Source organism: Mirounga leonina, unplaced genomic scaffold (genome assembly GCF_011800145.1).
Source record: "Mirounga leonina isolate KUSES-001 unplaced genomic scaffold, KU_Mleo_1.0 Mir_168, whole genome shotgun sequence".
In the NCBI taxonomy this organism is placed as follows: domain Eukaryota; kingdom Metazoa; phylum Chordata; class Mammalia; order Carnivora; family Phocidae; genus Mirounga; species Mirounga leonina.
Genome location: NW_023270426.1, coordinates 43610532 through 43627209, shown reverse-complemented (window position 1 = coordinate 43627209; position 16678 = coordinate 43610532). Strand labels below are relative to the sequence as shown.

The 16678-nt window shown below is 36.8% G+C and overlaps 1 protein-coding gene across 2 annotated transcripts in view; it reads right to left on the bottom strand.

The window, feature by feature from the left end:
• Window positions 1-16678, bottom strand: part of BDP1 (B double prime 1, subunit of RNA polymerase III transcription initiation factor IIIB) — an 89249-nt gene that overhangs the window by 54139 nt on the left and 18432 nt on the right. For both annotated transcript variants that reach the window (XM_035014606.1, XM_035014607.1), the window contains exons 9-14: window positions 15442-15585; window positions 11703-11987; window positions 9676-9823; window positions 5759-5917; window positions 2511-2670; window positions 72-163 (exon numbers count right to left, since the gene is read on the bottom strand). In XM_035014606.1, the coding sequence (XP_034870497.1) occupies window positions 72-163; window positions 2511-2670; window positions 5759-5917; window positions 9676-9823; window positions 11703-11987; window positions 15442-15585 (988 nt within the window). The remainder of the gene's footprint in view (window positions 1-71; window positions 164-2510; window positions 2671-5758; window positions 5918-9675; window positions 9824-11702; window positions 11988-15441; window positions 15586-16678) is intronic.

Genomic DNA, 16678 nt, shown 5'->3' with positions numbered 1-16678 from the left:
TTATCAAGTACAGAACTTATCAGAGTCATTCTTAAAAGCTACTACTTTTATTCTACTTCCTAAATACTTACGTAGATACAGTCTCAGCTTCTGGGTTCTCTCTCTCTGTATTCCCCATTCCAGAAATGTCCAATGTTTTCACTTTATCCTTTTCCATATGATTCTATAAATTCAATTTTTTACATTTTATTGACTTAACATAAAAAAGTCCAAACTTCATAATAAATGGAAATTAAAACAATGACATTTCATTTTTTGTTCTTCTAATTGTAAGAATTTTATAAATCATTGATGCAGCTGTGAACATTATAAAGCATATAATCCCATCTATTAACTGACAGGAACAAAAATTGGTATATCCTTTCTGGAAAGCCTTTTGCCAATATGAAATCAAGAGCCTAAAAAACGTTCATACTCAGGGCACTTAGGTAGCTCAGTTGGTTAAGCATCTGCCTTCGGCTGGGGTCATGATCTCAGGGTCCTGGGATCAAGCCCCATGTTGAGCTCCCTGCTCAGAGGAGAGTCTCCCTCTCCCTCTGCCCCTTCCCCCCACCACTTGTGCACACTCGCTCTCTCTCCCTCTCAAATAAATAAAATCTATTTAAAAAGTGTTCATACTGGGGACGCCTGGGTGGCTCAGTTGTTAAGCATCTGCCTTTGGCTCAGGTCATGATCCCAGGGTCCTGGGATTGAGCCCCGCATCGGGCTCCCCACTCCGTGGGAAGCCTGCTTCTCCCTCTCCCACTCCCCCTGCTTGTGTTCCCTCTCTTGCTGTGTCTCTGTCAAATAAATAAACAAAATCTTTAAAAAAAAAAGTTCATACTGTAATACCATTTCTAAGACTCTAAGTAAATATTCAGACAAAGTACAAGAATGTTTACTAGAACATTATATAAAATGCCAAACACTGCGAACAGACAAAATATCCAATAATGAGTAAATGGTTAAATTCAGTTATACCCACTGACAGAATATTATGAAGTCACTAAAGACCATGTTTTCAAAGGATATTTAATAATATGGAAAAATATTTAAGAAATGTTAAGAACCAAAGAAGGATACAAAACTGAATACTAATAAATTTTGTAATAGGAAAAGCTGGAAGGATATATGCTAAAAGGTTAGTTGCAGCTGGATAATGAAATCACAAGTAATTCTTGTCTTAATTTTTACAATAATCTGTAGCTTCCCAATTTTGTTGAATTTTACAAGACTATAATAATACGATTGTATTACAAGAAGTATAATAAAAAATATTTAACCTAAGAGGGAAAAAAGCTAACACTTTAAAATGTATTTTAGCAAAAATAAAAAATTTATAACAATGCCAGCAGAAATATACAAAAACAGGAACATTCGTTTAATGCCTGTAACAGTGTAAATAAATTCTTTTTTTTTGACTGTCACTTGACAATGCATAACAAAAGCCAAGAAATATTTAAAACACTCTGACTCATTAATCTCACCTCCTGTGGAAATTTATCCTCTGCTTTTTTCCTTAAGAAAGGGCTACTTACAAAACCATTTGCTTTTATTTATGAGAGTTTAAAAAAATGGAAACGATTTAAATGTCTACCATTAGAAAAATGCTTAGGTAAATTATTATGTTAACCTGATGCAGCTATTAAAAAGATTAACCCCAAGAAAAGGTTAATGAGTAGTTTCACAGAAAAAAGTTTTAAATATTATGTATGTTATGATTAAAACCTACAGAAATGTTTTCATACATAAAAAAAAAGACAAAGATTATGAAGGACAGGAATATGTCAGTTTGTGGAAAGGACTACGGATATAATTTGATGGAAAACTGGTTAAAAACATTTTGAATACAAAATTTATGTAAGTAGGGGCGCCTGGGTGGCTCGGTCATTAAGCGTCTGCCTTTGACTCAGGTCGTGATCCTGGGTCCTGGGATCGAGCCCCACATTGGGCTCCCTGCTCAGCAGGGAGCCTGTTTCTCCCTCTCCCTCTGCCGCTCCCCCTGCTTATGCTCTCTCATGCTCTTTCAAACAGATAAATAAAATCTTAAAAAAAAAAATACTTTAATTTTTAAAAATTTAGATAAGTAAACAAGAGATTTTTCACTACTGAGTATGTTTGAAATGATACGTCCTAGGTTCTAAATGCCTAAACAGGAGACAAGAGACATTTAATATTCATGTGTTCCTGTATCTTTGTTTTAGTATCAGTTACATTATCATGTAGTTACAAACTAAACAGTTTATTCCCAACTACTTAGGGAAAATTTTTGTAATTTTCTTTTCTTTTTTTTTTTTTTTAAAGATTTTTTTTTTTTTTTTTTAAGATTTTATTTATTTATTTGAGACCAAGAGAATGAGAGACAGAGAGCATGAAAGGGAGAAGCAGACTCCCTGCCGAGCAGGGAGCCCGATGCGGGACTCGATCCCAGGACTCCAGGATCATGACCTGAGCCGAAGGCAGTCGCTTAACCAACTGAGCCACCCAGGCGCCCTGTAATTTTATTTTCTATAAAGTGTCTTACTCCATACCTTTTCAACTGAAGTTTCTGCACGTAAACTCTTGTTCTCTGCATCTGTTTTACCTTGTGAAAGAACAGATTTCTTCCCAACTGCCCTTGATAAATTGGGTTTGGGTCTCTGTAGTTGTCTTCTTCCCATCAGTTTAACATTTCCTGACTGATCAGTTTCCCTAAAAAATGAATTATTTATTTATTTATTTATTTTAATGAACATTATTTAAATAGCACCAACATGGAGGCACAGTCAAATAAAATTCTGAAAAATTCTTTAAAAATCCATTCAGAGGCAGAAAAGAAGTCCTTTAGGTTTACTTAGAGTAAGAGTAGCAAAGAGAACTGAAAAACAAGAGCCATGAGGAGGTAACTTATTTTACCAGATGCTAAAAAGAAACTATTCAGCATCAATAATTAAAACACTGGTACTGATATGTGAATAAACAGATAAATGAAACACAAAAGAAAATTTAGAAGATGACTTCAAAACACATGAAAGTAGTATATAAAAAAGGCCGCATTTCAAAACAGCGAGGATGAAATACAGAATAATGTACTGTTACAAATAATATCAAAGCAATGGTGATGTGAAAACTAACACTGGGGACTAAAATAAAATTAGCTCCATTCCTTGCACTGTACTCATAATATGTTCCAATGCATCAGAGTTAAATACAGCCACACAGTAAACACGGATGAATTCTTTTATAACCTTGAGCTGGGGTAAGCCTTCATAAAGTTTAACTAAAAATTCAGGAGCCATGAAAGAAAAACAAAATTGAGAAATATAACCACATAAAAATCAAATACTTCTACATGACTAAGTCAGAAGTCAAACTACCAACCAAGAAAGCATGTTTTGCAAATCAAAAAACAAGGCTTATCTCCCTAAAATAAAAAGAGCTCCTACAAACAATAGCATCAAAAACTCATTTTAAAAATGGACAAAGAGGGGCGCCTGAGTGGCTCAGTCGTTTGAGTGTCTGCCGCCAGCTCAGGGCGTGATCCCAGGGTCCTGGGATCGAGCCCCACATTGGGGTCCCTGCTCAGCAGGGAGCCTGCTTCTCCCTCTCCTACTCCCCGTGCCTGTGCTCTGTCAAATAAATAAATAAAATCTTTTAAAAAAAAAAAAAGGACAAAGAATATGAACAACTTAAAAAACAAAATAAAAATAGGTTTTAAAAAAAGCACAAATTAAGGGGGGAGGGAGACGTGCACACCTGTGCAAGCAAGCACAAATGTAATATTAGGAATTAGAGAATCTAAGGAGAATTATATACAAATGTTCGTTGTTCTATTCTTTTGACTTTTCCTTAGGTTAGAAATTTTTTAAATAAAAAACTCAATAAAAACAAAGCATTACATACCCCTGCCAAAAAAGGAAGAGTGGGATGGAGATAGTATACGGAAGTATTATTTTTTAATCTATTCGAGACCAGCATAAACCCTAGTTTGATAAACACCATTTTCTGTTAAGGGAGACATTTCTTACAATGTTGGTGGGAATGTAAACTAGTATAACTCGTATGAAGAACACTTTGGAAGTATCTCTCAAAATTCTCAATGTGTATATGTGTATACACACACACATATATACATTGCAGCAAGCAATTCCAGTCTGAATACTCACCCTACAAATACAGATGACCTTTGAACAACACAAGTTCAAGCTGTGTGATTCCACCTATACACAGATTTTTCTCAATACAGTACAGTACTGTAGATGTATTTTCTCATTATTATTTTAAGGCATTTTGTTTCTCTAGCTTACTTTAATTGTAAGATTACAGTATATAATACATATAACATACAAAATATGTGTCAATCAACCAATTACGTCATCAGGCTTCCAGTCAACAGTAGACTATTAGTAGTTAAGTTTTGGAAGAGTCAAAGTTATTTGTGGATTTTCAACTGCAAAGGGGTCAGCATCCCTAACCACTGTGTTGTTCCTAAGGGTCCACTGTACTTACATACAGTCAAAGGATAGAAATTAAAGATTTTAAGCACTGTTTGAAAAAACAACCTATCTAGCCATCAGCTGGGCTTTGATAATATAAACTCTAATCCATCTACACACCAGGACACTATGAAGTGCTCACTTCAGCAGCACATACACATCGGAACACTACATACTATGCAGCTACCCAAAATAATAAGGAAGATCTTTATGCAAAGATATCAAGACATAAACCCAAAAAACTGCAAAATGGTATCTGTGTGTGTGTATATAACACACACACACTATCATTAGGATTTTAGGAAGAGTAAAAAAATATAAAGAACATACATTTGTATTAGTTTTAAAGTACTTTTTTTAAATCTCTGAAAGAATAGAAGAAATAAATTACACAAGATACTTAGAGCGAATGTGGACATGGAAGGAGGGATATTTCACTCTATATCTTTTTATACTTCTAGGTGTTTGAGCCATAAGACCATATTGCCTATTCCAAAGACTAAATTTTTATTTAAAAAAAAAGTTTCATTCTCATTGTGACTGTGCTTTACTGAAAATAAGTTTAAGAATTCATAAACTAAATAGCCATTAAGCCTATATGAGGAGTTTAGGAGGGACCCAAAAAGGAAGTCTGAATTTCTGAGCTGTCTCTTCAAAGGCAGATTCTTGTAGTGCTTTTATTTTGTTTTTAGTGCAAATGTTAATCAGTATCTGCACACTAGAAAACATAATAATTTCTTTGAAGTCATCAATATAAAAAATCTACAACTTTAGGGGCGCCTGGGTGGCTCAGTCGTTAAGTGTCTGCCTTCGGCTCAGGTCATGATCCCAGGGTCCTGGGATTGAGCCCCACATCGGGCTCCCTGCTCCGCGGGAAGCCTGCTTCTCCCTCTCCCACTCCCCCTGCTTGTGTCCCCTCTCTCGCTGTGTCTCTCTCTGTCAAATAAATAAATAAAATCTTTAAAAAAAAAAAAATCTACAACTTTGAAAAATTACTCAAACCAAGTAAAAGTATCTAACAGCAAATGTTAAGGCTTCCAAATTATTTTAGGATTTCAGCGTAAGTCACGACTGTACATAAAATTCCTATCATGGTTATCTATTAAATATGAAAGAGAATCTTTCTGTAATGAAATATAAAGTGATAAGCCTTTATGTCACAATCAGACCATAGTACAATTATGTATTAAATGGTATACCATCCCTTTCTAATCCTTAAGGAAAGCAACATTATCATTTCTTAAATAAGAAATCATCACAATTTTGAAAGTAAATTTTAAAATCCTACCATGTAAAATACTTACAATGATTTATTTTTTAGGTCAACACTGCTTTCTTCTGTACAACTACTTTCAACATTATTCACTTCACACACTGAGGTAATTCCAGTTTCTGATAAAGGCAAATCTGAAGGGCTTGATTCTGAAGCTTCAGTTGCTAGTGAGGTTGCATCTTGTTGATCACTAAGCAAATGAAAACACATCAGGAGGAAAAGAATTCTTAGTAATACATGTTTTATGATATCTACTTAAAATATTTTTTAACATATAAACCAGTTGGAAAACGATACTTCATATTTTGGAATTATCAATATAAATATTTTGACTTTTCTATGATCCTTCTTGTACCATGTCGTTAAAAGCTGTATCTTTAGGGGAGCCTGGGTGGCTCGGTCGGTTAGGCTACCAACTCTTGATTTCAGCTCAGATCATGATCTCAGGATGGTGAGATCAAGCCCCAAGTTGGGCTCCACAATGAGCGTGGAGGCTGCTTAAGATTCTTAACTATAGGGAACAATCTGAGGGTTGCTGGAGGGGAGGAGGATGAGGGATGGCGTAATGGGGTGATGGGCATTAAGGAGGGTACTTGATGTAATGAGCACTGGGTGTTATATGCAAGTGATGAATCACTAAAATCTACCCCTGAAACTAATAATATACTATATGTTAACTAATGTGAATTTAAATAAAATCTTAAAAAAAAAAAAAGATGCTTTCTACAAAAAAAAAAAAGATGGGCGCCTGGGTGGCTCAGTTGGTTAAGCAACTGCCTTCGGCTCAGGTCATGATCCCGGAGTCCCGGGATCGTCCCACATCAGGCTCCCTGCTCGGCGGGGGGCCTGCTTCTCCCTTTGACCCTATCCCCTCTCATGCTGTTTCTCTCTCTCTCTCTCAAGTAAATAAATAAATAAAATCTTTAAAAAAAAAAAGATTCTCTCTTCCCCTCCCTCTGCCCCTCTCTCCCCACTCGCATACACTCCCTCTCTCTCAAAACCAAACAAACAACAAAAAAAACTGTACCTACAGAGAAAGAGTAGCCACAAATCAAAAGGCATAGGAAAACACTCAAGAAGTCAAAATGAAAAATTCTTAATTACATGGGGTTGACAAATCTATGTGTAAAATCAGAGCAATATTTAGGAATAATCTCTCATCAAAATCTTACATAGGCAGGCCCTACTTTGCATGGTACTGCTTTGCATAAGCTGCAGTTAGCACTGTATGCCAAGAGAAGACTGCCGTATTATGAAATATCCAACTAATAATACCACAAATCATGGCCATGTACTAACTGGCACCCAGAATGAACACATAAGACATTTAACTAGATCTTGTTTTTCCCCTCATTTTTTTCTACTGGGTGTTTGTCTTTTCCCAACTAATCAATAAGAGCTCTTTATATATTATTTTTTGGTTAGATATTATACATAAAACCTCCCAATCAGTAGTATGCCTTTCACATTCTTTATGAAATCTTTTATCAAAAGAAATAGTTATGTTTACTGCAGTCAAATTCATCAATTGTATCTTTTAAAGTTTTGCTTTTTACATCTTAAGAAATCCTTGACATCATCATCGTTTCACAGCCTTTTGGCTAAGATCAAGTGAAGAAATCCTTGACATCACAAAGGTATTTCCAAACACTTTTTTCTAATAGTTTTCAAGATTTGCTTTACACATGATTTTTTTTTTTTTTTTTTTTTTTTTTTATTTATCAGAGAAAGAGAGGGAGCGCACACAAGCAGGGGGAGTGGCAGGCAAAGGGAGAAGCAGGCTCCCTGCTAAGCAAGGAGTCCAATGAGGGACTTGATCCTAGGACCCTGGGATCATGACCTGGGCCAAAGGTAGACGCTTAACTGACTGAGCCACCCAGTGTCCCTGTAGCCTTTAATCTATCAGAAATTTAGCATAGAGGGTGAAATAAGGATCTAATACTATCTAATATTAGATAGATCTACCCATCTAATGAATATTTCATTCAATCTTCACCCACTAATTTCTAATGCTACCTTTGCTATTTATCAGATTCCTAAATTTTTCCCCGTAGGCTTTATATTCAGTTCTGCTGAGTCAATCTGTCCCTGTGCCAGTAACACACTAATTACTCTAGCTTAATGTATTAATATATTTCCTCCCCAGAAATGTTGTTTTTCAAGTTGTCTTTACCACTCATGACTCTTTGCTCTTGTGTAATTAATAATATTAGAATCGGCTCACTGTTTTACAAAACCAGTTAGGATCTTAACAGTCATTACAGGGTTGTTTTTCCCCTAAAAAAGCCATAGTACCTTTTATGTGTAGTTTATGAAATTAGTTGTATCTCTGAAGTCACAATTTAAATTCTGTCACCTAGCAAATTAAGGACCCAAGGTCCACGGGCTCAGCTTCAAAGAAACTATTAATCTTCCGAATTGTATGAACAAACTAGCACAAATAGACAAGTGGGACAGTATCAAACTAAAAAGCTTCAGCAAAGCAAAGGAAATAATCAACAAGGTCAAATAACAACCTATGGAATGGGAAAAAATATTTGTAAACCATATATCTGACACAAGCTTAATATCCAAAATATAAAAGGAATGCCTATAATTCAATTAAAATAACCTAATTAAAAAATATGAAAAGGAAATGAACAGACATTTCTCCAAAGCAGACAAATAGCCAATAAGTATATGTAAAGATCCTCAATATCACTTAGGGAAATGCGAATCAAAACCACAATGAAGTATCATCTCACGTATGTCTGAATAACCATTTTCAAAACAAAGAAAAAAGAAAATAAGTGTTGTGAGCATATGGAAAACTGGTATCTTTGTGCACTGCTGATGGGAAGATAAAATAGCACAGCCACTGTGAAGTAGGGAGGCTCCTCAAAAAGTTAAAAATAGAGGGGTGTCTGGCTGGCTCATTCAGTAGAGCATGTGACTCTTGATCTCAGAGTTGTGAGTTTGAGACCCACATTGGGGGCAGATTACCTAAAAAATAAATAAAATGTCAAAAAAAATTAATAGAGCTATCATATGATTCAGCAGTCCCTCTTCTGGGTATTTTTCTGTAAGAAATGAAAACAGGACCTCAAAGAGATATCTACATTCCAATGTTTATTTAAAATAGCCAAGAGAGGGGTGCCTGGGTGGCTCAGGGGTTAAGCGTCTGCCTTTGGCTCAGGTCATGGTCCCGAGGTCCTGAGATTGAGCCCCACATCGGGCTCCCTGTTCGGCGGGAAGCCTGCTTCTCCCTCTCCCACTCCCCCTGCTTGTGTTCCCTCTCTCGCTGTGTTCTCTGTCAAATAAATAAAGCTTTAAAAAAACTAAACAGCCTAAATGTTCACTGAGAGATGAATGAAGAAAATGTGATATATGCACACAATGGACTATTATTTGGCCATTAAAAAAAAAGGAAATACTGTCAAATGCTGCAATACAGATGAAACCTGAAAACATTATGCTAGGTGAAATAAGCCAGTCAGGGGCGCCTGGGTGGCTCAGCTGGTTAAGCGTCCCACTCCTGATTTCGGCTCAGGTCATGATCTCAGGGTTGTGAGACTGAGCCTTGTGTCGGGCTCCATCCTGAGAGTGGAGCCTGCTTGGGATTCTCTGTCCCCCTCTCTCTGCCCCTACCCTGCCCCCCCCCCATGCTTGCTCTCTCCCATGCAAAAGAAACCCATGCAAACATTAACCACAAGACAGCTGTAGCAAAGTAATCATCAGAACAAAGAGAAATATCAGAATGATACACACAAATGGTAAAAGGGTGATTTCACCAAGATACAACAATTCTAGATATGCATGCACCTAACAAGCTTCAAAAGACATGAAGAAAAACAAATAGAACTGAAAAGAGTAACAGGCAAATTCATAATTACAGTTGGAGACTTCACACTCCCCTCTCAGTAACTGATAGAAGATGTAAACAAAGTCAGTAAAGGTATAGAAAAATACCTTGATAAAAGGATAGGGTCAGCTCTTTTCTCAGCTTTTTCACTGGAGGATAAATCCACAATGTCATCCATGTTTCGTATGCAAGAAAGCTTCTGTTCCTTATTGACTTCATCTTCATTTATCTCAGGCCTTAAAGACTGACCTTTATCTATGAATACAAAATGCATGTTATTCTAAAAAATGAAAACATCTACTTTTTAAAGCACAAAGGAATTTACATAAAAAAGTGTTTTTCCTATAAATCATTAATCCATTCCACATTCAAGTTCCTATATGTAAGGCAGAGATCTTAATTTTATTTATTTTTTAAGATTTTATTTATTTGACAGAAAGAGACACAGTGAGAGAGGGAACACAAACAGGGGGAGTGGGAGAGGGAGAAGCAGGCTTCCCGCTGAGCAGGGAGCCCGATGCGGGGCTCGATCCCAGAACCCTGGGATCATGACCTGAGCCAAAGGCAGACGCTTAACAACTGAGCCACCCAGGCGCCCGAGATCTTAATTTTAGAACATTAATGAAAAGATAATCAACTTAAAACTGTGTAAGTTGTAACTGTGTTTTGAGGATCAGCCCAAATTTCCTGGGTAGTTTATAGCATTCTCCTTTTATCTTGCTTAAATTTTAAATAGTTAAATTTGTTCTATATAGCTAGTTAGGAAGCTACAGGTAGACTGGCCTATTCTGCTCCTTCAGGAGAATCATAATTAATAACACAGTAACTGCTATCATTTATTTAGTACTTACTAAGTGACAGAAACTCAAGCCCATCAAATGCATTATCTCATTTAATATTGAAAACAGTCCTATTAAAAGGTGGTAAACCCATCAGAGAAAAAAGAACCTGAGTTCAAGATCTTAGGTGACTTACCCAAGGTCATATTTAGCAAACAAAAAAAGCTGGAATCTAAACCAAGGTCTGTTTGATTTCCAAAGTCCAACTTCTTAATTACTGAGCTATTCTGCTTTTTATGTAATATCTTTAATAGAAAACCACAAATGAGGGCGCCTGGGTGGCTCAGTTGGTTAAGCAACTGCCTTCGGCTCAGGTCATGATCCTGGAGTCCCAGGATCGAGTCCCGCATCGGGCTCCTTGCTCAGCAGAGAGCCTGCTTCTCCCTCTAACCCTCCTCCCTCTCATGCTCTCTGTCTCTCATTCTCTCTCTTGCAAATAAATAATAAAATCTTAAAAAAAAAAAAAAAAAAGAAAACCACAAATGAGTATAATATTGTGATGCCTATAAATTATACTATGCTACTACTACCACGACTCATTTATTAAAATCATATTGGTAAAACTAAACTACATAAAATTTAAATTCTATAGAAAGGTTTTTCTGGTTTGCTACTATCTTCTTCTTCTCTATTTACTTGGTTATCTACTTTAAGTAATCTACATATGAATTCTTAAGAGACTAAAAATGCCTGAATCTCTTAGCCCTCATTCCCTAGCAAATCCTGGGTGTCAAAATGCCTGCGTTCTAAGGGAGCTATAAAAAAAAAAGAAAAGAAAGAAAGAAAGAAAGAGAAGAAAGAAAGATCGAAGGAAGGAAGGAAGAAGGAAACTGATTTCAGTAGCTCTTTTATAAAAATTAAACAACTTATTGTGGATTCAAAGGTGCTCTGTAGAGGTAGAACATGAACACCTATGATTTATTAAGATACACAAGCATTATACAGTTAACTATACACATTGTTATGACTTCTAATCACTGTTTGGTTTTAAGTAAAAAAAGATCAAGACCTGAGCTGAAATCAAGAGTTGGATGCTTAACCGAATGAGCCACCCAAGTGCCCCAGAAACATACTTTAGAGAAAAATTTCCCCAGTTCACTTTGGTTTCTTTACCCCTCAACAATAAACTTCTTTCCTTTAAAAACAAAAGGATTTAACACAGTAACATGAATATAGAATACAAAACTTAAACGTTACTAGTTGCTAGTACTCGGAAGTATTTAAATTACATATCATACTATAGTACACATTTTCTCAAGTAATACAGGAACTATTAATATATTTAAGAAACTTACTTTTGTATTTTTCTCCTTTAGAATGACCTAACTGAACAGTGGCATTTCCTGAAAGATTTTTTACTTCCTGTTTACCAACTTCATCCTGATTCTTTCTTCTTCTTTTCTTTTGATTTAGGTTTGGTTCTAATGCAATCTGTTCTGAATCCTGTCCTGTTAAAGTCTGAGACTGTTGTTCTTCTTCAACTATCTGAGCATCCTTTTGAGGTGATTCTGTGTCTGAAATTTTGGTGCTCGGAGACACATCTGGATCATCATTTCCTCCTTCACTGGCAACTTTATTCACTTTGAAAATAAAAGATATTGTTATAAACATATAAATAACCTACAGAAAAATTCTTTTTTTTAAGATTTTATTCATTTGAGAGAGAGAGAGAGCGCACAAACTGGGGGAGCAGCAGGCAGAGAGAGAGGGAGAAACAGGCTCCCCGCTGAGCAGGGAGCCCAACGTGGGGCTCGATCCCAGGACTCTGGGATCATGACCTGAGCCGAAAGCAGACGCTTAACCCACTGAGCCACCCAAGTGCCCCAACGAAAAATTCTTAAAGATGGAGAAGATAAATACTGAAGGATATCTGGGCAAAAATTTGAAGACAACCTAACACGTCCAACTGGGAATGACTAAAGAAGTTATAGTACACTTACGCTATAAAAATCCATAAAAATCCACACAACAAATAATAATGAGGTAGGCGTATAAGTAGTAATATGAAAGATTTCAAAAAATGTTGCACAAAAAACTCAAGTTGCAGAAAACATATATAGTATGATGTCATTTTTATTAAGCAAAAACAATTGCATATCCTCTAAGACACACATACACTTGAATAAAAGAGTTTACTAATGGTTATCCCTAGAAAATCTGGACAATTTGATTTGAGGGCAGGGTACAAAAGAGAATTCAACAAATTTATTTTCTGCACCATTTGTTTTTCAATGTACAATCTTTTTAACAAATATTTTTAAACAATTTCTAGTGCCCTTTTTATGAAGGCATATTCACAGTTAACTGTATCAAAAGATGAAAACAAGGGGCGCCTGGGTGGCTCAATTGGTTAAGCGACTGCCTTCAGCTCAGGTCATAATCCTGGAGTCCCAGAATCGAGTCCCACATGGGGTTCGCTGCTCAGCAGGGAATCTGCTTCTCCCTCTGAACCTCCCCCCTCTCGTGCTCTCTCTCTCATTCTCACTCTCTCAAATAAATAAAATCTAAAAAAAAAAAAAAGAAGATGAAAACAATAAATTAAGTTTAAAAAACCAAACAAGAGAGATCACCATGGAGACATCAACCAAAAACAAACTTAACTTCACAACCATGGTCAATCAAGACATCTTCTCTAAAAATATCTAATCTTAAAAAAATAATAAAATTCAGTGTCATTTATTTTTGTTAAAAAAAGTCATAACAAGATTTTAAAACTGAGAAGACAATTCTGGATTCTCTTATCAGAATAATAAACAGTAATTTTTAAATTCTGAGACTTGTAATAATATATCTGAAAAGTTCTCACATTAAGATACAATGACTTACTTATGCTTTCATCTGTTACATAATAATCATGTTAATATATCTATTTTAATCTCTGAGGGCCATGTATAGTAAGTAAGTGACTGAAGAATGAAATAATTTTGTAGTTACCAATACTATGTTTAAAATGATACAGACATCATGGTCCAGAAAAAGAAATATTGGACTGCTCTGTGCAGAAGAGAGTTAATGTAGCAGGCCTCACTGCTATCCCTTCAAAGTCCTGCTTAAAAGGTTGGCCTTTGGGCTGTGTCTGGAAACTTGGGCTTGGGAAGAATTCACACCAGCCTGACAAAAGTGGCCTAAAATGTTTGTACAAACAAGGTGGTTTATGCTGAAAAACTATTTTCGTTTTGGGAGTTCTGAATTCTGACATGTGCCAGGCAGAGGGTGTCTACATGACCAGCTTCCAATAAAAACCTTGGATAGTGAGTTTCTTTTTTTTTTTTTTTTTTTTTAAAGATTTTTATTTATTTATTTGAGACAGAGAGAATGAGAGAGAGAGAGAGAGCACACGAGAGGGGGTAGGGTCAGAGGGAGAAGCAGGCTCCCTGCCGAGCAGAGAGCCCGATGTGGGACTCGATCCTGGGACTCCAGGATCATGACCTGAGCCGAGGGCAGTCGCTTAACCAACTGAGCCACCCAGGCGCCCGGATAGTGAGTTTCTAACAAGCTTTGCTGGTAGACAATTTGTTATGTATCTCATCATGACTTGTTACTACAGGAATGAAGCAGAACCTGTGTGACTCTGGGCGAGAGGACTGGTAAGCCTGCACCTAAATTCCCCTCCACTTGGAGCCACGTCCTTCCCTCTGCTGATTTTATTCCATTTCCTTTCACTGTTACAAATCTCAGCTGTTTGTACAACTGTATGTTGGATCTTGTGACTCTCTGAGCCAATAATCAAACCTAACAGTAGTCTTGGAGACCCCCAAAGCAGGCTCTTACGGCCCTAGGCTCGAGTCCTGCCTCTGTCACTACTAAAACTGTGAGACCTTAGGAAAAAGGAACAAGATCTCCAGGGCTGTTTCCAAGTGACTAAAACAAACGGAAAGGGTCTGGGATGTGGACTACCTAACATACAAAGTTCCCTATAGTTCCATGAGTCTTTAAAGTACTGGATAGAGCTAAACATTGTCCTCCTAGATCAGAATTCAAATAATTAAGAAAATATCTGCTAAAAACACAAATACCTACATATAAACAAGGTTCTATCCAGTACAAGTCAACATTAACCCTCAGAAATAAACTGGGGCGCCTGGGTGGCTCAGTCGGCTAAGCAGCTGCCTTCGGCTCAAGTCATGATCCCAGGATCCTGGGATCGAGCCCCGCATCGGGCTCCCCGCTCAGCGGGAAGCCTGCTTCTCCCTCTCCCTCTGCCTGCCACTCTGCCTACTTGTGCTGTCTCTCTCTCTCTCTGTCAAATAAAGTAAAATCTAAAAAAAAAAAAAAAAGAAAAAAAAAGAAAGAAACTGTGCTCAATATTATACTAAGCAAAATAAGTCAATCAGAGAAAAGACAAGTATCATATGGTCTCACTGATATGAGGAATTTGAGAAACAAGGCAGAGGATCATAGGGGAAGGGAGGGAAAAATGAAAGAAGACAAAACCAGAGAGGGAGACAAACCATAAGAGACTCTTAATCTCAGGAAACAAACTGAGGGTTGCTAGAGTGGTGGGGGCGGGAGGGATGGGGTGGCTGGGTGATGGACATTGGGGAGGGTATGTGCTATGGTGGAGCTCTGTGAACTGTGTTAAGACTGATGAATCACAGATCTGTACCCCTGAAACAAATAATACATTTTATGTTAAAAAAAAAAAAAAAGGTAAAAAAACTGTGCTCAAACAATACAATTCAGTCACAAGCAGAAGTATCAGAGTTCCATTTTTTAAATATTAGAACTTTGTGCCAGGTTCTACAAAGGAAAATGATGATAAGTAACCAAACATGACACCCCCAAATTCCAATGGTCTTTTATTAGCTACAACTATGCCCTAGATGCAAGAAAGATGTTAAATAGCCCAGTCATGCCAATTATAAAATTTACACAGAAGTACTATTTTGGGTGAGATAACTACAAGACTGGAGAAAAATCAATTCTCCCCAATGGATGCCCAGATGATCTAAACGACATAGGAATGCTCAAAGACTTGAGGGACAACATTCCAAGTCTATTATTATTAATAGAACACACTTTCTTTTATTTTACCTTTTACATTTTTCCGTGGTTTAGAGGATTTCTTCTCCTTTAAACTCTGATTTTTAACAGATTTTTGTTTTCTTTTCTCTTCTTCAGCAAGAACTTTCTGAAGCAAATGAGCAAAAAAATCGAAGTCAAAAGGGCGCTTTTCCTCTGTTATAAAAAAAAGAAAAAGAACCTTCAAGTTTTTATTTTAAAAAAAGAAAGAATTTTCAAGTATCATGATATCAAAAGCAAATGGGGGGGGAAGCCTGGGTGGCTCAGATGGTTAAGTGTCTGCCTTCAGCTCAGGTCATGATCCCAGCGTCCTGAGATCGAGTCCCGCATCGGGCTCCCCGCTCCACGGGAGGCCTGCTTCTCCCTCTCCCACTCCCTCTGCTTGTGTTCCCTCTCTCACTGTGTCTCTCTCTTTGTCAAATAAATAAATAAAATCTTAAAAAAAAAAAAAAGCAAATGGGCTTATTAGCAGGAGAATGCATAACCAACTCTAGTCACTGTAGTAGTCAGACAAAGGAAAATCAAGCAATAAAAAGGAATAAGCTACATTAGTTTAAAAAAATTAAAAAATTTAAAAAGGAACTATGTACTGATGTAAGTGATATTATAGGAAAATTTCAAAAATGCTGACTAAAAGAAGGCAGACATAAAAGAGTACATACTGTATGATGCCATGAATAAGAAGTTCTAGAATAAGCTAAACTAATTAACCTATGATGATTCAAATAAAAACAGCGGTGGCCCTGCATCAAGATAGCTGTGGAAACTGACTAGAAAAGGATACGAGGGGCCTTTCTGGAGTGATGAAAATGTTCCATACCTTGTTTTGGGTGGTGGTTACACGGCTATACTCTTTCTCAAAACTCAAACTATAAATTGCACTGTAAGTAAATTATCAATCAACTTTAAGACTAATTAGTATGACTAATTCCTCAAAAGCCTCTCCACCACATATCCTCTCTTATCACAACCCTTTCACTATTTACTCTTCCAAGTATCAACAAAGAAGGAAGTAAATGAATTTTGATCAGGACCACTCTCACTAAATACCCAACAACATCATTACATCAGAAAGAGCCATGAACAGGGTGCCTTGCAGGCTCAGTCAATAGACTGAGTCATGGGATTATTGATCTCAGGGTGTGAGTTCAAGCCCCATGTTGGGCATGGAGCCTACTTTAAAAAAGAAAAAGAAAGAGCCATGAACAAACCAGGAATGAATCCATTACAGGAGTCAAATCTTTGCCTA